This window comes from Sceloporus undulatus, chromosome 5 (genome assembly GCF_019175285.1).
Source record: "Sceloporus undulatus isolate JIND9_A2432 ecotype Alabama chromosome 5, SceUnd_v1.1, whole genome shotgun sequence".
In the NCBI taxonomy this organism is placed as follows: domain Eukaryota; kingdom Metazoa; phylum Chordata; class Lepidosauria; order Squamata; family Phrynosomatidae; genus Sceloporus; species Sceloporus undulatus.
The window spans coordinates 12,709,427-12,734,416 of record NC_056526.1 but is presented as its reverse complement, the minus strand read 5'-3'; the positions used below and the strand labels follow the sequence as shown (position 1 = coordinate 12,734,416).

General features: G+C 39.9%; 1 protein-coding gene across 6 annotated transcripts in view; it reads left to right on the top strand.

Annotated features, from left to right (window-relative positions):
• The window catches only part of SOX5 (SRY-box transcription factor 5), a 537,054-nt gene that overhangs the window by 112,183 nt on the left and 399,881 nt on the right, over positions 1-24,990 (top strand). For 2 of the 6 annotated variants that reach the window (XM_042470204.1, XM_042470199.1), the window contains exon 2: positions 6,458-6,596. The exons of 3 other annotated variants lie outside the window; for them this stretch is intronic. In XM_042470204.1, the coding sequence (XP_042326138.1) occupies positions 6,514-6,596 (83 nt within the window). In that variant the 5' untranslated portion in view covers positions 6,458-6,513. Of the gene's footprint in view, positions 1-6,457; positions 6,640-24,990 lie in introns of all 6 variants that reach the window. One more of the 6 variants, XM_042470202.1, reaches the window with a different exon arrangement.

Here is a 24,990-nt window from a genome sequence, read left to right as displayed (position 1 = left end):
TACTTATTACTTCAGTGTGTGTGTGTGTGTGTGTGTGTGTGAAATATTCATCAGAGATTGAAAATGTTACTATTTTGGACTAAAATTCTGAGAGTCCCCATTGACACTAACCATGGTGCTAGGAAATTCTAGCAGTGTTTCCAGGCTCTGATTAATATTATTCACATAAACATAATCAGGGGGGCATATTTAGTCAAAGACTCACCAGGTTTACTGACAGGAGCCTTGTTTCTATAGTTCTGTTTGTCACAGAATGGAAGGAATTTATATATAGCTCCAGATACTGCTCCAGCTTGGCCCAAGGTGTTTCTACGCCTTCCTTTTCCTGCTTTTATATTATTATGTAACTCTAGGTATATTATATAATTTTGTGCAGCATTAAAATTTGTGTGGGTGTCAGATGGTGTACACAAGGAGAAGGCCAAAGCTCACTTATTATACATTTATAATGACTCTTACATATTCTGGACTTAATTTATTGTGCCACTGCTTTTAATTATTGTGAATCTTCAGGGTTTGGGTTCAAAAATACATTTATCCTTAGTCCAAATTTGTGCTGTTAGGAGACTGAGTTCAGCAGTTCAGTTCAAGAGTCAATGAAATGGTTTTGAATATTAAACTGTTTGCTTTCCTCCCATAGAAGCTAAAAGTTTAGACATGGATTTATCAACTGGTGCATTATCATCCAGCAAACTCAGACAAGTTTTGGGTCTTATTTTTCTGAGGATATTTTTTTTAAAAAAGGCTTCACATTTACATCTAGAGAAACTGAGGAACAAACTATTCAGTTTGCAGCTTTCAATGAAAAATCACATCTCCTGGCATCTAGCTCTCTGTCTTTTATCTTGTAGACTGCCCTTTGCCATATTCCCCATTTTAAGTTTCAAGAAACTGCAAATTACAGATTTCTAGCAGTAGTCCAATTACAATCTCTAAAGGTCTCGCTCTGGCAGGATGAAATATAATACTTAAATTACTTAAATATGTAAAGTAGGGGGCTTTGGAATATCATTAATAATGATAGGTTCAGGGATATTTACAGCCTCTGATACTTCTTTTTTCCACTCCCTGCTGCCTTGATGGAGGTGAAAATATAACCAATGATCAGAGCATGTGGCAAGTATGTTTCAACTTGAAGCAGCTGAGTAGCTAGCCTTCTTAAGCAGTATGCCTGACATGATAATGCTAAGGCCATTTTCAGAAACGGTGACCTGAATATCTGATTTCCAATTCCAGAAGTGAAAAATCACATATTTAGATAAATGGACAAAATACAGCAACAGGTTTCTGAATGTCATGGATCTGTAGAGGAAATGGGAGGTGAACCCCGGTGTGTTTAGAATATGCTCTTATGTGTGTTCCAATGAATTCACACACCCAGGAAAGCCGTATTTGTGATGCAATTCTATTATTAAAAATCAGAAGTCTGAAGAATGCACAGAGTAGGAACATTAGCTGTTTTGCTTCCTGGAACAACTTGAAAAAGAAAAGCGGGGGGGGGGGGGGGGGGGAAGGGGGGCCAAAAAAGAAGGGTACGTTAGATGCTCATAGTTCTATGTGAGAGCAATTTGTTTAAAGGGGAAATGCTCCTGAAATATTGAGGATGTTTGGACTCTACCCAGAACTGGTATTCTTATGTAATTTTTAGACAGCTTATTGGCACATTAGGCACATCTGCAATAAAATCAGCTTCCCCTGCCTTCACTGAAACCTGTATAAAAATGCAGGAGCAAATCCTCAATTTGAGTGTGGGTTGTCAACATGATTGACTTCACAACATGAGGCCAGTTCTCCACCAAATCTGACCTATCCCTGCCTAACATGGTTTTTAAAAATCTTACCTTTTGCTTTGGATCTTGCAGGAAAATTTGGACAAGCATCCTGTTGTGTTGCCCAGCAAGTTGTTCCCTCTAAAGTCACAGTGAGGTGCCCTGCCATGTATTTGACACTGGGCACCTTGTTTCTGACCTGAGAGAGCAGCTCATGCCAGAGGCAGTGCCAGGTGGCACAGTGGGATACATATGCATACAGCTGCCCAGCATTGTGATGGAGTATGGAGGCAATGGGGGCAATCCAGGGCAGAGACAGGGCCAGAATACTTTGGAGGCAGCCCAGAGTATTTTGACTGGTTTGGAGGAGACCCATGAAGGACTCCCTTTTCAGATGACAGCATATATTATGTGTAAGCCAGTGAGTTATATTAAATGATATAATACCTTCCTGAGCACAGCTGCTCTTGAATGTGGGATCTCCAACTAGGGCTAGGAAGGAATCTTAGACAGCCACCGCCAATCAAAATTGACAATACTGGGCTAGAATAGCCACTAGTTGGACTCAGAATGTCCAACAGCTTTCGATCTTCTTCTCCAGCTCTACCTTAATTCCAGTGCTCTAAAGTGCACTGTGGAAACGGGGCTGCTTCCAGTGCTAATCATATTTAGAGTAGCTCCTTTGCAATGAATAGGTCCTAACAGTTACAACTAAGTTCTGTTGATTCCACTGGGCAGGACTAATGCTTGATTTAGCCCAGGGTGCTTTCAAATGTTTTGTTGAAACCCAGATAAGGGGACCATTCAACCAGGGTGACTGGGTGTCTTGCTTTGCAGAAAGGTTATTTGAAAGTCAGGGGAAAGTGTTGATGGGTTCTCCACTCAAAATCCAATTTGAAGAGAAGAAAACATTAGAAAAGACAGTAGAGAGCTTGATGTTGCCCATTAACACTGTCCACATAGATAAGATAACCAGTAGGCATGACATTCACCAGGGGTATAGCCACACAACACAGTAATAGAAGTTTGAGATGCATTTCTTGACCTTGGTGCCATCCTACAGAATCCTGGGATTGCAGTTTGGTGAGATCCTTAGTATTCTCTGATAGAGAGTTCTAGGGCATTCTGCAGAACTACATCATCACAGACTATTAGAACAGAATTCAAAGCATCTTGCCAAACTTCAAATCACACGATTCTGTGGGATGGAGCCATAGCTGTTTAAGTGGTATCAAATTGCTATAGGTGTGCAGTGTTGATACACAATGTGGATAACTGCAGTTTTTGCTATTATGGTGAGATGTATTGTATTTCTGTTTATATTGCAGTTATCTGTTAATAAAAATCATATACAAGTTGTATGTACATCAACATACACACACACATATATATACATAAACACATCTCTTCTTTCTTCAGTTTTGGTGATACATTTCCTCCTTTTTTGGCCATGTGTAAACAGCTACTTTCAGCAATAAGGGTGATGAGAAAGAAAAATCTGACCCAGAATTTCCATTTTGAAGATAGACATCATTGTGTATACATTTTTGTGTTTGTAGGCATGTGTGTGTGGTTGAATCCATCTATTTTCTGATATTTTTCCCCAACCCGCAACCTTATAGGTACATTGGACTACAAATCCCATCATCCAAAGCCATCATAGTGTATGCCATGGTATTTGTAATGGTATTTGTAGTTCAAATCACTTGGTAGGCGACCGTTTGGAGAACATCTTCCTCTAACCTCATTTGCAGAAGGGAGGTAACTTCATATTACAGTACATGTGAGCTGGTTTAATGTCTACACTTGGAATTTCCTGCTTAGAAAAAAAAGCCATCTTACCATATTACCATTTTTTCCAATGAGTGTCTATACATTTCTGTTGTCACTACCATTTATTTTAAAGAGGTTTTTAATATACTCCATATCTTTCTTTAATCAAACTCTTCATTCTATCTTTCATTTTAATATACTTTGACTCTTAAGTAACATCACATGAGTCATACATGCTCAAATGCAACAGATAATGTTATTAAAAATTAAAACTGAATGAATTATCCACATTGTTAAAATATATATATATACACAAAAGACTTAGAACCACTTATTACAATACTACACTTTATTTTTCATGCTGACAACCAAATTTTTGATACAAGGTAAAATAATGTTTTGCCACTTGAAAAATCTCTTAAGATGGCTGGGAAGAGGGAAGTAAATGTAAGAGGGTATCAGTAAGGCATTGTGGTAGCATAGAAATGGACCACTGTGGTGGGTCTGAGTGTCAGATTTCTGAACCTTTAGAGGTGTGTAGCATCCCAAAAATGTCAAACAACCACAAAAACTGGAAGTGTCCAAAAGCTCTGTGCTCTATTTGATGGCTGTATCCTGAATATATCATATTTTTTAAAATGGAATTGCCACCCACTGATGTCTCCAAAAAGACAATTCAAATTTTTTTCTCCCTTAAAAATGTTTGACCTGGGAATCTGGAGGGTTTGAGGGCCATAAAAACAGCCAATGGAAGTACATGGGCCCTCCTTGAAACGCCACATTTTATCCACCCAGAGAATTGGAGTTGGTCTGAGGAGAACTAGGTTCAAAAGCCCAGTAGACCTTGAAGCACTTTGGAATGCATAGAGCACAGATGGACAAATGTGACACCACCGCCACCCCTGGAGTTGTTGGACTGCAATTACCATCGCATTTAACTGGCATAGGTAATGGTGAGAAAAACTGCAGCATTCGGATGACAACATCATTCTTTAAAGAATTAGACATGCATGGTGGGGATGGAGAAGAATATTGTAACTTCAAGGTACAGAGCAAGGAGTGGATCTGTAGATTACTACCAGATGGGTCTTTTTGCAGTCATGGCCTGCTTGTGGATTTCCATTGATGAGACAGAATGGTGGATTACATATAGATCTTTGGTTTTATCCAGGATGGCTGTTCTTATGTCTTGCGCCAGGCTGCATCTTGCATCTGTTACATGTTTTTCCATGTGGCAAATAGTTTTAACACAAGCCATAGACACACTGTTGTACCACTCTTAAACCATATATGAAGTAAAGCATAAAAATCACATGTTTTCAAACATGAGATGGGCCTACAGGGTCAGTCTGATTTGTAGGGATTTCCTATTTGACACTCAACATGACCTTCAATCACAATGTGTCTGAAGAAGGAATTATAATCCATGAAAGGTCATGCTAAAACAAATCTGTTAGTTTTAAAAGTGTCACAAGACTCCCCTTTCAACCTTCTTTTTATACTGAAATGGAGTAACATGGCAACTTATTTTAAAATTGCATTGATCACACTTTTCCTAAATGAGGCATTCCAAATACTTTCCCCAAGCCAAAGCAAAGGGGAAAGGCTACTGTTATTCTCTCTTCCTAAAACCTATAAGATCTTGGAAAGCTGAATTAATATAGTGATATGCTAAACCATCTAGGCCTGAATAGCTGTAGGATGTTGTTCTGGGTCTCATTAGATTTGTTCCTTAGAAGTAATTTTCCAAGCAGAGAGTTTCATAAACTCCTTTTTCATTATGTCCGTGAATGCTTGTGCATGTGTCAAGAGAACCCAAACGTGAGATTGCAGTCAAAGTCTCTGTTGAGCTTTCTTTCTTGAATCATAACTTGTATGGACATGTGATTCATTGTGTGGAACTAGTGTTGCTAACCTTTTCAATCCTCAGTCAATAAACAATACAGCCCTGTTGAAAGGTAGATACTGGCAAGCTACTGAAATACATGGTGAATGTCAGCATGGGAGAGCTACAGGAAAAGAGATTCCACTTTAACATTAGGAGGAACCTCGACATTAAGAGCTGTTCAACAGTGGAACACACTTCTTCAGAGAGTGGTGAAGTCTCTTTCTTTGGAGGTCTTTAAACAGAGGCTGGATGGCCATCTCTCAGGGATTCTTTGAGTGTGATTTCCTGCATGGCAGAGGGTTGGACTGGATGGCCCTTGTGGTTTCTTCCAACTCTATGATTCCATGAAATTGTTTTGAATTTTATTGAGATTTTAAATGTTTTATCTGTGAGCCACCCTGGGTCCCTCTGTGGAGAAAGGCAGCATATAAATTAAACAAACAAATAAATTAAACAGCACTTCCTAGCACATGTTCCTGAATGAACCAATTTCTTAGTTGAATGTTTGCTACAGAAAGGCATAGGTTTGCACATTCCCAATTCCATCTTTGGTATAGCTGTGATGCGTTCAAAAGCTTTTGTTTGCATTATAGGTTCACCACAGCTTGTCACAACATCACCTATTCGACCATCTCAGGGGAAGCTGAGGCCTTGGATGTCAATGAGGCAATGAGACAACTTTGGGTTTGAGTCCAAATTTCAAAGGAGCTATCTAGCCCTATTTTTGGAATAGGCTTCCAAAACTTTGATAACTTTTCAAAAAGGTGGCCCAAACTTCATAGTAAATCATCACCTCATTGGATCCATGAGCTTCCACTGGTTAATCTTAACTATAATTTGTTGAAATAAAGCAACATATAACCATAGTTTAAGAAGCAGACATGTTTCAACAAACCATACTTAAGATTAGCTACAATTTAGGGTTATGCCAAATGTAGTTAATCTAGAATGGAAGTGTCTGAGGCTCACAGCAGCTTATCTACATATAATGCTGAACCATGGTTTATTTATTTATTTTATTTCTTAGATGTGTATCCTGCCTTTCTCCCTGCGAACATGAGACTCAAGACAGTTTAGCATTACATGCTAACTGGGAAGATGGGTTTACTGAGGGAAGGAACTGTGGGACAACTACAGCTGCAGCAAACACAGTTGTTAGACAAAGCGTGAAGCATCTCTTGGTCACAATATTTGCAGTTTGTGTCTAACGTAAATATACTCAATTTTGTGTTCCCCTCATTGTGTCATTAAAGGAAAATGGCTATCCTGATTTAAAGTTGTATGTTTAGCTCAAATGGGAAAGTGTTAAAATTTCAGTATGTCTTTGGTCCATTAACTTTCAACCTGATCTAGCACGCTCCATAGTGCCTGGGCAACAGACACTGCTATACAACCTATTCCTAAGCAAACAGTGTTTTGTTTCCATAAACCATCTGGGGATGGTAAGGGCCACTTGCCTGGAGTAGTTTAATACACTTGGCCATTTTGAGACAGAGAACTAAGGAACATTTCTTCACTGCAGGAAAAAAATTTTTTGGAGGGGGAAGGAGACCGCCATCGAAGGAGGAAGAAAAATGAAATTTGGCTGTGATAGTTGTTTTCATTATTCAGCGGCAGAAAAACCATTGGCTATCTAAAGTTTTATGAAGAGACACACACATGTACACACGTACATTCCTCCCCTAAAGGTACCAACAAAAGTGATACCATTCATAAACCTGGACAGTGCTTTCTTTCATAGAGCTTCTATGAGCTCTTCAAGCTAAGGAGCAAGAAAATGGATGGAATCTATGCACACACACACACACACACACACACACACACACACACACACACATTGCAAAACAGGCATCTTGTATTCATTCAAGCAGCTTAAATTTTGGACTACAGTCACAGGGACTGAGAAAAGTATTTAGCATTTGAAGCTAAATGACAAATGTATTCATATATCCCATAAAACAGTCTCTTAACCTCCCCCAGGTAGATAATTCAGATAGAAAATAAATACTCACACATACAAAATCACAATTAGGCCAGTAATGCAATGCCACTCACCAGTACTGCGGCATATCTCCATGACCAGAGTGGGGTGAAGGCACAATTGTAGCTGAGGAGAGGAGCCATTGCCACATCAAACCTCCTTCCATATTTGCTAGAGGCCCAGGAACGTGATGATTCCTCCTTTTCCCTAGCTTGAGAACCCCCACCTCCACCCCAGATTGGCCATAGGAACGTGCTATAGTCTGATCATGCCTTGGAACCTTCCATCTCACAGCCATTAACTCATATTTTTGAAAGATAGAAGGTAGTTATCTATATGAAAGTGAGGCATGACCAGTAGAAAGGCCCATATCCAAGTGTTAGTCCTATCTAAAGAAGGCCTATTGATTCAGTGGTACTTATACATGTGTTGATTTATCAAGTCTGCATTGATTCAGTGAACGAACTCTAGCTAGGACCAATAACTGTAGTCAGGACAAGAATCCCAAAAAAGAGTATAGGTAGAAATCTTGATGATATCCATCAACACCTGGAGAGCAAAGTGCATAGAGACATAGATCAACAGCTCACAGCCTTCTCTATTATGGTGAAATGCATTATATTTCTATTTAAGTTCTGGATATAAATTAGTGACTGCAAACGTTGTGTGTGCGTGTGTTGTGAAATTACTCAGCCTTGCAGCACATGAAACCACCACCATGGTCACACTGGCTACCATAAAATGTTGTTTAGTTGTTGTTTCAAGTCAACCACTCATCTTCTACTGTTTGGGCATGATATCTTGTAGGTTTGAGCTTTGGTGGGCATGGTGCATTAGGCAGGGATCATGAAAGCCAGATAATTGTTGTGAAAATAATTTGAGTCTGTGCTGGAAGGGAAAAAAAGGCATCATTCTTGAGGCCCAAGACCAGTTTGTTTGTTCATTTCACTTATGTCCTGTCCTTCCTTTAGAGATCTCAAAGTGACTTTGAACTTGAGGTCCAAAATATACTGCAGAAATAATCCAGTTTGAGACTGCTTTAACTGCCCTGGCTCAGTACTATACAATTCTGTGCACTGTAGTTTTCTGAGCCATTTAGCCATCTCTGTCAGACTCTGTCAACTACAGTTCTCAGGATTCCCTAGACCCAAGCCAGCGCAGTTAAAGCGGTCCCATACTGGAATATTTCCGCAGTGTGTTTTGGACCTTAGTTAAACACATGGTCCCCATCCTGTCCTTGACTAGATCAGAACCTCTAACTAAGGTTTATCTTTTCTATAGGATCATGTAATAGGATTTCCCAGCCCAGTCATTGGATCTTAATTATATCCCTTAATAAAGTAGGCAATGTTTAGTATGACATTTATTGAGTTTTCTTCTTCTCGCAAAAAGCTGGTGAATTTAAATTTCTGGTTATTTTGCCATAGCTAGAGGCTACCATGTCAAGTTTAATGACTTGAATTTTGAAAATGCTGATGCCAGATAAATTGTGTTTCTGATGGAGCAAGTTGGGTTACCTAAAAGGGGAGCAGGTATAAGAGAGTTAGTTCATTCGTTGAACACTTTGCAGTGCCCTCCGATAGCAACTGAGCTGATATTACATAGCCAGTGTATTGGCAGAACAATTTTGCACGTTCCATATGATAAACTGAAGTTTTCTTCACAGCCAGGAAATAACAGCTGATTTGCCTGCCAGTAAAAATAAATGTGCAAAAATCAGCTGCGGTTTCTGAGGGTGAGAGGTCTGAAGTTGTAGAATCTGTTTCTCTTGAAAAGTAAATTTAAATTTTATTTGATCATATTATATTCTTGTAAACTTTTTCAGAGAGGAAGGGAAGCTTGACTGGTGTCAGCATTTTGCCCCTTTCCAAGAACTTATCTCCGTGCACTCTAGGCAATATTATTTGTACACTTGCTTTGTAAAGGCTTCCAGGATACTGTGGTTTGAGTAGAAGCACACACATGGCAGGTTAAACTAGAGAAGACTGCTTCTGATGGTGGTCAGAGTGGTGGAGCGATGAAGGGGAACATGGAAACATGGAGCAAAGGAGTTTAAAGTTGAGACAACCTGCCAATTGTCTCCTCTTTTTATTTTATTTTTTAATGGAAGGTTGAAAGTTCTAGCCAGTTATTTGATTACTGTACACTGCTAAATCTTAGTTGCTTAACACCACATGTGAAGTTGGAATAAATAGCCGTCACTCCCTCATACCATATACACACCCACCATGAAATGTCTAAATGCATCAGTCTCCTAAAACAGTCGTCTGCATTGTGTTGTTCAAACTCCATTTAAAACTGTATTTTATAGTTACCATTTGGGAAGAGGAGAAAAAGGGACAAGAGAATGAACAGAGAGATAGAGTGGGGTACAGTGCCAAAAAAAAAAAAAAAAAAGGTGTGGTGATGGTAGAGATGGTAAACAATTGTGTTCAGTCTTCCTTTTTTAAGCAAACTGACCTGATTTGCACTTCTCAAACTTGTATATGTATCAAAATACAGTTATCTTTTGGTTTTCACTCTTCTTTGAATTTTACATTAATGTTCCTGGCTCAAAAATACCTACCAATGTGTATGTAAAAATCTCTTGAGGCGTTTTAATATGAGTAGAAAAATACATTATGATAAAATACATAATTTTTTTCATTTTAGGGTAAAATGCATATACAAGTGTATATTCCATCAGAAAAAAAACTGGTGTGTGTGTGTGTGTGTGGGTGGGTTTAAAAATGCATATAGATGAAGAAATGAGCTAAAATGGACTTTTGAATGAACTCTTGTGAATCACAAGCGGGATACAGACTGCCCAAAAATGGTGGTCTCCCGCCGCCCTGATTTTCTCCGTGAGGGAGCCTCAGTGGACAAACCGCGCGGCTCCGTCGCAGAACAAAAAGAACCCGTAAAAAGCGGGTTCTTCTTGTGGTGCCTTTGTGATGCCACAAGGCACCAGTGGTGCAATTGTGGCATCAGAAAGGCACCAGGACATGCAGACGCTATGCGTCCATCGCGTCAAAATGGTGGTGCCCGTGTGTACAGGGCGCTGCCATTTTGACACCCCCGTCATGTGCTAGGGGCTGTTATGGATGCTATGTCCTCGGCCACCCCCTAGCACATGACGGGGCGGTGCAACGGCCCATTTAAATTGGGCCTAAGATGCCCTAGGTTTTTGATACTAGCTTAGAATGGGATTCAACATATTCATAAAAAATTACTCAGTTAATGACTGTTGGTTATGATAAGTTCATGCCATCATAACACCTTTAAATACCTGATGCTGGGTGGCAATAATTGATACTTATGGCCTTTGTATTCTACTTATGAGTTTCATGGAGATATCTGGTTGGCTGTTTCAAGATCAGAGGCCTGTTGGATAGTAGCAAAGCAACATGCTTTGTGTTCGAAGATGGTTATTGTAGGTTATGGTGACCATATGTTCTGTCTAGTGAGCCATTCAATCAAAGTTTGGTTGAATGAGAATGAACTCAAAAAAAGAAGAGAAAGTCCAATAACAGCAAAAATCCACCAAACAGTGATACCTTTATTGGACTAACCAAAATGTACAATATACACATTGCAAGCTTTTGAAGCTTTGCTGGCTTCTTCATCATGCAAGGTGTTAAAACCATACAAGAGAGGAAAAAATTGAAGATTTTAGTCATAGGCCTGCATTTTGTTGTTTTTATTCTCAGTTCAGATGGTATGGAGGGGTGTATCTTGCAGGCTGGCACCTCCTCCTGGCCATGTGACTACTGGGAGATTCTCAGAGTCCAGAAAATTTAACATCCATTTGAAAAACAAAAATACACTTTTTATGTTATTGGATTTGCCATATGGCCAACTTCAACTTTTGGATGTTTTAAGGAAGAAAAAGGACCTTAATATTGATTATCAGTTCTTAGTGTCTGGATAGGAGACTGAGGAAGCACACTGGTCATCTGGTCTTAGTCTTCTCCACTATGGTGAATTATATTTTTGCTAAAATTATGTAAATTATTTCTAAATTTACAAATATACATATAAATTATACAAATGGTGTTCAGGTCTGTGTCTTCTCTTTCGATGATGCATTTCCTCTGAGGTTCCAGTGCAAAAGTTGCCCACTTATTAGAGATAACAGGACAACCAGAAGCTCATGATTATTATTTTTTCTTCAGCATATTATCTACCCAGAAATCGTTCCATACACATCAAACTCACTCAGGAGAGATAACCATGGGTCCTAAATGAGAAATACCTTGATGTTGGTTGGAACAGCAACAGTTGGGGTTAAGCAGTCAGATAAAAAAAGATGGAAGTTAAAAACAAAAATCTGGAACGCATCATGCTTTTGTTGCTGCTGTACATGATAACACTCCTTACTTACCCTTCACTTTTCTGATTTGCCACAAGGGACACGAGTGCCCAGATTGGGAGTTGTGAGCATATCCTCACCATCCACATTTCATGATGAATTGTGGAGCTCTGAATTACCTGATTTGAATTATCTATGAACCAATGACCTATGATTTCCCTATATTTTTCAGAGATACACGTTGGCACTGTTTCCACTTTGCCCCTGCTTCCAGATTAACAATGTACACAAACACATACATGATCTCATGGGGAGGTGAGAGATATCCAGATGTTACCACAATCAGTCTTTATTCAGTGGCATTATAATTAGAGCATGTATGTATGTGTGTGCATCAGTAACCTATAAAGGGGAAGGAGAAGCTAAATTGTGAACGTGCCAATTCTGATGTTAATTTTAGAAGTCTCCAAGTTAAAACAGATGGAACAGAACACAAGGCATAGCCAATCCATGGAACTGGAATGAAGTGGAACAGGGAATAATGTTTAATTCTTCAGATAAGAAAGGTCTCAATGAGGATGGTGTAAATGTTCACAGGCCTGGCTCAGATTTTGACCCAGGGGTTTGATGGACCACAGTTCAAACAAAATATGAGCCCAGCAACCCTGAACTTTCCCCAAAATATGATTTTTGTTCTTGATCTATCTAACTATCCTGTTCCTTTGTTTTGCTGTCTGGTGTGTGGTGGGTGTGGGGAGGTAAACTGGTAAGGAATATACAGAGATAGGAAAAAATACAGATTGTTCATTTATATCTACAGTCAAACAATCTTTCAATAAAATGTTAATAACAGAACAGCAGAAGTCCCCCTCACACTACACAATTACAGTGCTTTAATACTACTCTAATGGCCGTATGTCCGCCATAGGGAATCCTGAGTATTAGTGACTCACTAAACTACAAATCCCAGGATTCAGACATAGGCAGTTCAAATGGTATCAAAGTTATGTAGTGCGGTATCAATTGCGTAGTGCGGACAGCTTGGGAAAATGAAGGTCTGTAGCATCCTACTTTACCTCCACTGGCAACATTCCTTTCTTACCTTTAAAGTGTGGTGGCAACAGGAGTAAGAAGTGAAGGGGAAGCTTTCATCCACATCTTCTGCCTCCCTTTTCCCACTGCTGTCACTAGTTGCTACATATTTTATACCATCATTGGGCACCACACTGCCTGTGGGTCTCATGTAGTTTCCCATATTGTAGTTCCCAGGCTGTCTGAACCACATGCCATGATGTTTTGCAAAAAGATGAGAAAATACCTTTAAAAGCCCCCTCCTCCAAAATTTTCTGCATGCTTTCCAGGGGTGTGTAGGGCAGAAACAGCATGGTATGGTGTTTTCGGCATTGGACTAGGACTCTGGAGATCAGGGTTCAAATCCCCACACAGTCATGGAAACCCACTGGGTGACCTTGAGCAAGTCATACTTTCTCAGACTTAGAAGAAGGCAATGACAAATCTCTGAACAAATAAACAAAATGTGATAAATTTGTCTTAGGGTCACCATAAACTGTAAATTATTTGAAGGCACACAAGAGCAACAGCTGGTGGGGGGGGGAGCAAAATAAAGACATCTCCCCCAAAGAAGAATTTCTGATCCAGAATGAAAGTTTCCACTAGTCCCCCAATCTATTTCTGATTGATTTGCTGCCAATCCAAGGGATGTGGCCTAAAAAAGATTCCAAGAGGGATTCCCCTTCCCTGACTTTTGGAAGTCACCCATCCCTGCTTTAAACTGAGTACCTTACCAGAATCTACCGTCCTCACTAATGCATGGAAGTGCAACATAATGATGAGTTATAATAAATAAGCCACTGCTTGAAAATCCACACTGAGAAAAGTGTTCTTTTCTTTTTCTGTATGCATTTTACATCTCTCCCTGCCTCTGTTTCATTCTAAGGAAAAGTTTGCTCATTGAATGAAGTTTTACATTTCTTAACTCTGAGTGTTAGCAGAATGGAAAGTTGGGAGAGTTTTGGGTTTGGTTGGCTGTGCCATTTAAGGCCAGCATAGAATGACAGGAGTGTATGTTAAAGCTGTGAGCACTGGCAAGGTTGCAGTTGTTAAAAAGTGATATTTTTAAAAAAGCAGAAGTTATTCAAACGAGACATATGGAGGACTGGAAGTGTGATCTTGTGAGACTCAGTTTTTCTCTTTTTTTCCTGGAGAGCAGCTTTAGTTGCAAAATGCAGACCACGTCTCTGGTGGTTTAGAACACCACGTGCAACTGCTGGCCAACAGTCAAAGGAAGATATGTAATATATTCCAGAATCTGTGAATAGATCATCACAGGTAAACTGGAAATTTGCTTTTGTTTTTGCTAAATGCATCTGGACAAATGGCTCAGAGTTTCAGTGAAAAACAATCTTAAGACAGAAATGGGAGCACTGAAAGTAGCAAAATGGTGGATTTTCTTTAGTCTTTCAGTATGTACATGTGTATGACACAACACACAAACACGTAACCCTGTCTTTTCTTTCTCCAGTTTCTTAGCCCTGTGAGATAATTTGATCAGAGATAGAAAATGACTGACCTAAGTAGATATTTGATTTCAACCTGCATCTCCCAGTTGCATGATACTATACTGCCATCCCAAATGATTCACACCATTAAACACACACAGTTTGGATTAACTTGTCTGCTGAAGAGCCTTTGAATGTCTGCACTGATGTTTGCTGAGGGTACACTGCTCAGGTCTGTTGCATATTATCATTGACATAAATGTTTTAAGGATGCACCCTAAAGAATACACCTATTATGTGCATATAAATGTGTAAATAAATATGTGTATGGAGAGCTAGGGGCTCCCCTGTTCACATGCTGATCTAAATATGGTAGGTTATGACTAAATAGGGCTTAGGAGTATGTTGGTAGTGTCAGGAGTTTCCTCTAACTGTGTATGGAGAGCTAGGGGCTCCCTTATTCACATGCATGACAAAAAAAGTTACTGGTTAGCTACCTGACTGGTGTATAGATAAAAATCAAAGAAGCATAGATTTAGAAGAGACCCCATGGGCTATCCAGCCCATCTCCCTGCCATGCAGGAAGACACAATCAAAACATTTTTTGACAGATGGCCATCCACCCTCTCCTTAAAAACCTCCAAAGAGGGAGACTCCACCACCCTCCAAGGCAGTGTATTCCACTGTTGTACAGCTCTTACTGTCAGGCAGTTCCTTCTAATGTTAAGGTGGAAAATAACTTAGATGGATGAGTGCTCTGACTCAACACAAAGCTATGCTCCCCTTTGAAAACAAAGTATTATTGTTTCAGAATTATTTCAACCCTACCCAGACTTAGTTGATAGATTGGTTGACTATCGTTCATATTAGTCATGGATAAAATTACATTTCTCCATTCAGATTGATGTTCTACTATAAATACTATCTACTTCATAATATGATTTGTCTTAGGTTTTTGTTTTTTAAAAATTAAATTGTGTCAGATATAACAAAGAAGGGGAGGACATTCACATATTGCTGTTTTCTTAATGATAAAATTCAAACTTTTTGTGACAGCATAGAAAAAAATTCTCAAAACTATCTTTGTGGACTGTATGAAGAGTTGCTTCTGTTGTTCAGGTTGTCATACCAGAACAGTAAGCAAAGGGCTCTCATAGCAAATCTGAGACTAACTGTTCAACAGATATTGTAGTATAAGCTTTTGTAGGCTTGGTCTATGTCCTCAAGATGCAATTACTTCAAAGCTCATGCTTTATTTCACACAGTTAGTCTCAGAGATGCCAGAACATCTCTTTGTATACAGATATTCCAGACTAGCAGCTACATCTCTGAAGTCTGCATGCTAGAACAGTGTATAAAGTAATAGCTGTGGTTGTTGGTGACATTAGGAAAACATTGTTTTGCTGTGTCAGTTACTGAATAACAGCAAATCAAATACATAGCTGTGTTTCTATGACATTTTATTAGTCTAAAGCATGGAAAATACACTGTTGCGTGGACTTCTCCACTGCAGTGTGGTATTCTCTTGAATTAAGATATTTGGAATGAACTAGGAAATCTGATGTCATTATACAGAATAGATGGGCCACATAAATATGAAGTACATTTTTGTTTCAAACTATGTGGAAGAAATACTCATAATTGCCCTGTGACAATATCCGTGGGACTGGCAGTACAGCTTGAAGACAATTGATGGCAGTCCTCTTTTTTGCATGATGAAGGAGAGTAGAATAGATCGGCTCAGAGGATGGTAGACTCTCCATCTTTGGTCTCTAAACAGAGGTTGGATGGGCATCTTTCAGGACTACTGTAGTTATGTATTCTTGAATGCCAGGGGGGTGGTTCATCTGAAGGGTCCTTATGGTCCCTTGCAATTCACCGGGGGGGGGGGGGGTAAGTCTCTTTGAACTGAGCTTGGCTTACTTTGCAGCAGACATCTCTAGAATTGTGCTGTTAGCCACCTAGCAGTAAAACACCAATGAGCAGGAACATTGAGGAGCTGTGCATGATAAAACCATGTGCATGATAGGTATGAAACATAAGTAAATAATTTTGGCTGCAGTGGTTCATTGATAACGGATGACAATGTGACACTTGCCATTCAGTTTTTGCTTTTATCCTCTCTTCTTCAGTTTAGCTTGAAGAAAGAAGATTGACAAAGGGAGATAGGGAGGAGAGGTGATGGAGAGGGTTGCCCAAATATCACATTTTCAAATGCCATTCAAGACTAGATTGATTGTGGGAATCAGGGAGAAAGTAGCCAAAAGGAGTTTTAATTGGATTGAGGCCCTCCCTCAACTCATTTGGCCATAGTTGTCTTTAAAATGGTTGCATTTCAGGCCATGATGTTTTCCTTAAAAATGTGGTTGAGATAGTGATAGTAGGCAGTTTGGCTAATGAAAGGAAAAGACTGTAACAAACAAGGAAAGTGAAAAATGAAAGAACATTTTAAGTTTTAATTTTACTAGCCTAATGGTTTTGTTTGTTTGTAGTGAAGGTTGCAGCTTTATCTTTTTAAATTCCACTCTTATTAAGAAATAGGAATTTAAAACTAACCAGCCAAAAGAACACTTCCTAGATGAGCTTCAAGAGTTGTGGTGTTCAGGGTCCTTCAGTCTGATGGTGTCCTTTCTCTCACTTTCAGGCATGATTTTATCAAATATAATATGTGCAAACTGGTTCACAGCTATATCTCCATAACAGTACCACGATATAATCCTAAAATATTGTCCTTACAACCCTGAACACATCAGTCCTGTCTGAGTTCACTAGCTAAGCAATGCTGGTCCTGATGAATATCTGGATAGGTGACCACCCTGTAATACAAGAGCTGCCCAGGTAGGCTAAGAAAGAACTCTTCCCCACAACCTGGAGAGTCATTGCTATGAGTTGAGTTAACCATACTAGACTAGGTGCATTTCATTGTAAAGTACTTTCTGTTTTCCTAGTTAAGAAAGGCAAAAACAAAGTATAGTCAATTCTGTGTTCACAAATTCTTTGTCCACAGATTCAACTATCCATGGCTTAAATTTTAAAAAAAATCCAAAAAACAAATCTTGGTTTTGCTATTTTATATAAGGGACACCATTTTACTACACTACTGTATAAACTCTAAACTGTCTAGTCCGTGAGCTGCTTTTTGCTGACGATGCTGCCCTCGTTGCCCATACGGAAGCAGCTCTGCAGCGCCTAACATCTTGTTTTGCAACAGCTGCAGAGCTCTTTGGACTGGAAGTCAGTCTGAAGAAAACGGAAGTTCTCTACCAGCCGGCACCTTAGGAAGAACACTACCATCCCCACATCACTGTTAGCACATCTGTGCTTAAGTCCATCCAGCAGTTCACCTACCTGGGAAGCATCATCTCCTCAGACGCCAAGATCGATAAAGAGATCAATCACAGACTGGCAAAGGCATATAGTGCATTCGGAAGGCTTCACAAAAGAGTCTGGAGTAACAAACACTTGAGGCGAAGCACAAAAACCAGTGTGTATAGAGCCATTGTACTGTCTATTCTCCTCTATGGGTCTGAAACATGGGTCACCTATCGCCAACACCTACGACTCCTTGAACACTTTCATCAGCGCTGTTTACGCACAATTCTAACTATACACTGGACTGACTATGAGACGAATGTTGCTGTCCTCGAGCAAGCAGGGATCACCAGCATTGAGGCCATGCTACTGAGGACGCAGCTGCGCTGGGCAGGACACGTTTCTAGGATGAAGGACCATCGCCTCCCAAAAATAGTATTCTACGGTGAACTTGCCACGGGTCAGCGTAAGAGGGGCGCCCCAAAGAAGAGATACAAGGACTCCCTGAAACAACATCTCAGGCTTGGCCAAATTGATCACCAACAATGGTCTGCCCTGGCCTCACATCGGGAGGAATGGAGACGCACTATCCACGATGCTGCAGCTTTTTTCGAAAGCTCACGGCGAACGAGTCTCGAAGAGAAATGACAACGCAGAAAGAACCACAACCCGGAAACATCACCCAAGGAGACCTTCCGCTGTGCTTTCTGCAACCAGACCTGTTTGTCTCGGATTGGCCTTTTTAGTCACCAATGCGCTTGTACAAAGTGTGGGATGAGTCCTTCCTAAACCTTCGTTCACGAAGCAAAGCCAGAGAGAGTATATAATGGGACTTAAGCATCCACAAAATTTAGTATCCATGCAGGGGGTGGGGGTGGGGAGTGGTTGGAGTCAAACCCCAGTGGATACCAAGGGCCCAATGTAATATACTTATATCCATATTAAATAAGCAATTTTGTAGGTACATAAACAAGCATTAGTATCAAAAAAATTGCAAAACAAGTATTTACCGTGTTCTCTTTTAGGCAATCGGATTTTTCTCTCACCAAGATGAAGGTGTTGAAGGAAATTGTTCTACTGATGGGAAGAAAGCCTTTTTCTAAGCCATGTCATTTGAGGCTGTCTATCTGACTAAAGTCACATTTATTTTCTGGATGAACTTAATATCTTTAGAAATAGCAAGAGTAGAAAAGTCCTAATTAATCCTTCTTACTATGAGTGGCTGTAACAGTAAGTAATGTTCTGCTTAATCCATTACCTTCCCATGAATAAGGAGAAAATGAGCCTAAAGAATTCTGGATTAAAGGAAAGGGAGGGTGGTTATGCATGTATTGCACTTTTCCTGGCAACTGTGCCATGGTAAGAATATGCCTATACAGCTAATCTAGATCTCTCATCGGCCTATCTAATCTTACACAGACAATACTTATCTAAATCTTGGAAAGTTAAAATAAAACACAGCAACAACAACTGTTGAAAGTAACATACATGATCAGATAGGAGTCTCTTCCATAATCAAAAAGGGTCCATCACCTGATTTCATGTTCTGCCCACTTTCCACTCCATACACTGACCTGGCAGTACTTAAGAGTACCAGGTGCATGAAAGGATCACAAGGCTGGATGTGAAAACTGATGCAGCAATGCAATGATTTGTTCTTAGATGAAAAAATGAATGAAAGAAAGAAAGAAAGAAAGAACCAGCTGCATTCCTTGTGACTTCAAATTACACCATGGTGCCTCCTACATTTGTTTGTTTGTTTCTGAATGGTGTTCAAATGTATTATGACTAAAAATAATAGGGAGGGGGGCTCCTTTTCTCCTTCATTTTATTTGAACATATATCTCTCCATAAAGGAGGCATGGGAGGCTCCAATGTAATGAAACAAGGCCTGAAAGCAGTTTTTATAACCACATATTATGTCTCAAGAAATATAGGCTTGTTCCTGAAATAGTGCCAGTCAACATTATATGTCACTGTTACCGTTCGTGCCATGCTATTACCCTAAAGGCAACATTGAATATATGCTTCGCCCAGGGATCATGAAGGTTTATTGGACCTGTAGTAAGGGCTATTGTAAATACTAGCTTTTCATAACCACTGATTTTCTTGTCTCTGAATTTGATTTCTGAGCAGTGCTATATCTGTGTGGGAAAGGGATGCCATTAGGATTTGGGGTTGCTGAAGACAGCATTGGAAAAACGGCCTTTCAGTTCTGCAACACTGAAACATCAGCTACATAAGGGTTCTGGCTCAGTGATGGATCACATACTTTCCATGCAAAAGATCCCAAGTTTGATCCCCATTCTCTCTGAATTAGAGTGGGAAAGACTACTGCCTGATATTTTGCTGAGCCAGTGCCAGACTATGTAGTGTAGGCAATACTGGGCCAGATCTGAAAATAAATATTTCTCCTTCCCCACCCTCCCCCTTGTTTTGAACCTATTTCATTGATCAAACTTCATTCTAGTGTTATGAGAGATCAGAGCTTGGAAAATGTACTTTTTCTTTCCTTTTCATTTTTGACTATAGTCCAATAATTCCCACAGTCAACCTGGTCTGTGGGGGAAATGCTGGCTGGGGGATTCTTTTAAGAGATGCGGTCTTAAAAATAATGTTTCCAAGCTTTTCAAAATAACTATACAGTTATCATCTTTGACACTGAGAAAGATTCTCTCTGCAGAAGAAGAGGGCACTTTCCTAGTTAACTGCAGTGGCTTCTATAGTCGCAACACATATCACCCTTTGCAGTCCTGTAGATTTTTCATCCAAAGGGTCTTTCCAGGATTGCATATTACACTGTCATCCCTAGAGATGTGAAGGCCTAAAATGAAAAACACAGAGGGGAGCAACAGGGTTTTTTTTGGGGGGGGGAGGGGGGTTCCCTGAGAAAAAAATGTTTAAAATGAGTTATGGAAGATTTTTATTTAGAATGATACATAAAATGTTTAAGACAAGCTGTTCATATAATTACTTCTCCAAAATTAGCAGGAAGACTTTGATGTAAGACTATGTACAGTATCAGATCATTACAGTTCCAGGTCTTGGTTCCTCTTTCTCAGTTCTTTTAATGATAATTGAGTGCTTTATGCCTGCTTGTCAACTTTGGCAAACTAAAAGAGACAAAGTAATTGTCTTTGTTTTAGTAATACTGATATTGTCTTCTGTTTTCATCATTGGCCAGGGCATTTTGGGAACTGTTATCCAAAACAGTATTATTATTATTTTTAGGCTCTGATAGGGAGTAGCCTCATACAACAACCTTGTGCATTATACTATATCTACTCTGATTCACAGTGAAACTTTAATTACTGAGCCAAAAATCTTACAGATAAGTGCGTAGGTTTCATCTTCAGCATCATACTGGTGATGCTGAAAATGAAACCTATGACTTTTGAACAGTGGGAGGTGTCCAGTCTCATGACTTAGCCATGAAGTAGGATATAGCCACCCTCTTCTCTGGCATAAGTGGTCACCAAGTGGTCTTAGACAAACGTCTTGGCCTCAGTCTGAATTTCAGCCCCTACCCCAACATCTGTATCAATGTAGGAATTAATAGTGTTAACTATTCTTAGTGCAAAGCCTTTGCTCTACAGTGGGCTGCATCCTTTCTCTACATATATACAGTGGTACCCCGGGATATGAATTGATCGCGTTACGAAATTTCCGGGATACGAAAAAGTTAGATTGGAAAAAACTGTTCTGGGATACGAAGGTTTTTTCGGGTTACGAAATTTTTTTCGGCGCGAAATTCAAACGCGCGGCTTTCCAGCACTAACGGAAAGCCTTTTTCGGGTTGCGAAATGCATCGGGTTACGAACGGGGCGGCGGAACGAATTAATTTCGTAACCCGAGGTAGCACTGTATTATTCTTCTCCAAGTATTATAAAATTAATGTGTGTGTTATACTGATAAGCTGTTCTCTGGACAGATAGAGTTAGATAGAATACTCTTTTCACAACCATAGTCTAATACTTAATACAAGAGGATATAGAGATGATATTGCTGTTTTCAGCTTGGGCATCATAAACAGAGGAACAGTAGTTATTTAGCTGGTAGAGAAAGTAGGACCGTGTATGGTAAGAAAGAGGATAAGCACTTTAGTTAATTGAGGAATCAACTTTGTCTATTAAAATGACAGGTGTAAACTTGCAGCACAGAATCCACATCACCACCATTGGCTGATTTATTGTATGACACTATCTAGAACTGAAGTGGTATGAAATAAATTAAACTCGCACTGCCATCAATAACAGCAAAGTGTCTTGTAGTGCCCTAAAGGCTAACGGATTTATTAGGGCACAGATTTCCATAATACAAAGTCCATTTTTGCACCTGCACCTGTTCTTTATAAGGTAGTGTTTTGATATGTTATTAGTCTTTCAGGTGATTCTCCACTATGGAAAATTGTCATCAATGGAAGAAATGCTCAACTCCCCCCCTCCCATGTTAATTAATGATTGCTTAGGAGCATGTCACACGTAGATGCACACACATTTTATTATAGTTGTCTTTTCTTTTAGAAATATCTTTGGATTCTCCAGTACTTAAAAATGATCTCCCCCAGGCTTTTTGACTTTTAACTGATGCTAATTAAATGAGGAGGGGAAGAAATGATTGGCAAATTGAGCTGATTGAATTTTGGCTTAATAATCCAAGGTATGAATTTCAAGGACCTGCATGAAGTTAAATTTCTTCACATCCGGGGAGGATGGGGGAGTGCAAGAAGTTGTACTCAACCATATTTTCTTGTTAAGGCCAAACTGAGAATTATGGCCAATGGCTTCCAAACAAGCCAGGATCCAGAAGCCAACTTGGAATTACAGCTTTTTATTCAGCAATGTTCATAAGCCATTAACTACAGTTTCCCAGTCAGGATGTCTTGTTCTGACTTCCTGGCTTGTCAATCCATTTGAGTGAAAGGATAGGCAAAGCTGCTCCACAAAGTTGCACAAAAGCACATGCATATTGTGGCTTGTTAAGCAGAGATCAGGTTATCAAAATTTATCCAGTATGTTTGCTGAGGTCCAAGGTGGAATTTCAAGAGTCTCTTAATATTAGCCAATATATGATGACAGATAATGGCAGGGATCTGTAATTTGGACTGTAATAAAGCCCTACTGAGTGAGACCAAAGAGATATCCTTTAAATAGACCATGAGCAGGACATGAAGGCAATAGCCTTTTCCCATTTTTGTTCCCCCAGTAGCCAGTTGTCACTGAAACACTATCACTAAAGCATTTGCTTGGATGTTTTTCCTTTCCTTTCTTCCTATTTTATTTTCTTCTTTGGGAGTGGAATGAAGAGGGGAGAAGTGAGGTAAATATTGCTGGTGAGCTTTGCTAGTATATATTAATACCACAAGCCAAAATCTGCTATACTAGAAGCCTAATTCCATGGGAGCAAGGAAAGGTGTTATGAGAATATACCCTTAAAATGTCAACTAGAAAGCCCCATCTTTGTGCTTTCTTGTTTTTTTGGAACTGGGCCTAAAATGTCCCTTCTCCACACATGACCATCTGCACAATGCATTTTCTGTGTGTGTGTGCGTGCGTGATGAATTCCTAGGGACACTGAAAGTGATGTGTATATATACTGAGGGAAATAATATACATAAGATGAAACTATCAGGAAAGCACAATTCTATGCCTAGCTCAAACTGCAGAGTGAGGAAAGAGTCGGTTCCTGTGTGCTGAACAGCTTTCCAGCTCTTCTAGTTAACTCACTCCAGACATGCACACACCTCCATTTTTTTCCTGGAGTATCTTTAATAGAAGGATTCCTATAATCTTGAAGCTGTCATCCTAAAGTGGTCTGCAGAGACCCCCAGCTATAAATCTCCATATTTCTGTCTGCCTCGCAGATAGATTTACACAACCGGAATCACACAGCAATGCTGAAAGCACTTCGCTAGGGAATCCTCCTAAATATTTAAGACTTTAGATTATGGTTTAAATATGGGAAGGGGATTTCTTACTGTTCAGAAATACTTGTATTGGTACACTGGAAAATCCAGAAACTGGGGGCAGAAGAAAAGAAAAATGTGCTTGTATGCATTGATAGACTTAATGCATATAGGAATGAGTGATGATAAACCTCGAGAGGTAGCATTTCCAATGAAATGTGTCTTAAACCAAACCAGAGGCCACTGCTTTTAACAATCCACCCAAGCTGTCGGTAACTGAGGTAGGTTTGAGCTCAGTGCATAATAGCCTTCTTTCACACTGTCAGATTAGTTTCCCAAAGAAAGGTTTGGCAGGGAGCTGTTTTCCAATCCAACTTTCCGTCACTTTCTACAATACCGCATTTCACTGGCTCAGGCATTTCTTGAGCCGGTAGGTAAGGCTGTATGGCATTCTAAACAAAGATGGGATTTAAACAGAGGTGCAAAAGAAAGGAGTGGGTGGACTGTCCTTTCCCAGTGCTTGCCCCCAGCTCCTTTTCATAGCATTTACTCCAGTTTGCACTACTATCCGAAGAAGAAGAAAAGTAAAATTAAAAATCCAGAATTAGAGAAGAGTTATGCAGTATGTTCTAACTTTGAAGTTTTGACTCATTGCTGGTGATCAACAAATATATAATACACACAATCTTGTGCTATGCTATTAAAGAAAAATGATATTATGGTATAAAAACATCCATGAAAGGTAGACTACAGCTTTATAGTTGTTGTCCTGGTATGGTACAGAAATATTAGCTAAGTTTTTTCTCTCTAGAGTTTATTGAGAGCTGGTTTTGCTGAAGACATGGAGGTGGTGAGTCACTTGATGTCTCCTTGCATGGTCAGTGTTAATTTGGAGCCACTGTTTTATACAAACTTACAAATCTGCTTTCAAGACCAGAAGAATCTTCATTCCTCCCTCCCTCCCTTGTGGAAGACAAGCTGTAATCTTCCATTAAGATAGGATGAACATTTCTGAATATAGGAAAAGGATTTCTGAATCAGACTATAAATATATCAAACGTATTTCTGGATTGGTCTAAAATTTATTCTAATCCAGAATCCTGCTTCTTAAAGTGCCTAGTTATAGGCACGAAGAATCCGACATAAAGGACATAAAAGAAATAGTTCCCCCCTGTTTTTCCCAGTCCACATACTGGCGGGGTACAGACCGCCGCTTTGCGGCGGTCTGCCGCCGCCGCCAGAAGGTCCGCGGGGGAGCCGGAGCCTTCAGACGGCCCGACTCCCGCGCGGACCGAAAAAAGAAGCTCCAAAATGGAGCTTCTTTTTGCGTCGCGTTTGCAACGTAGCGAGGCGCCAGGGGCGCGCTCGCTATGTCAGCAGCGGCGCGACGCGTCTGGACGCTGTGCGTCCGATACGTAAAGATGGCAGCGCCCATGTAGAAGGGGCGCCGCCATCTTGTACGGACGGAGTCCGTACTAGGCCATGGGGCGTCTAAAAGAGATGCCCCTTTTTTAAAATGGGACGTCCGGAGGACGTCCCAAATGGCAATGTA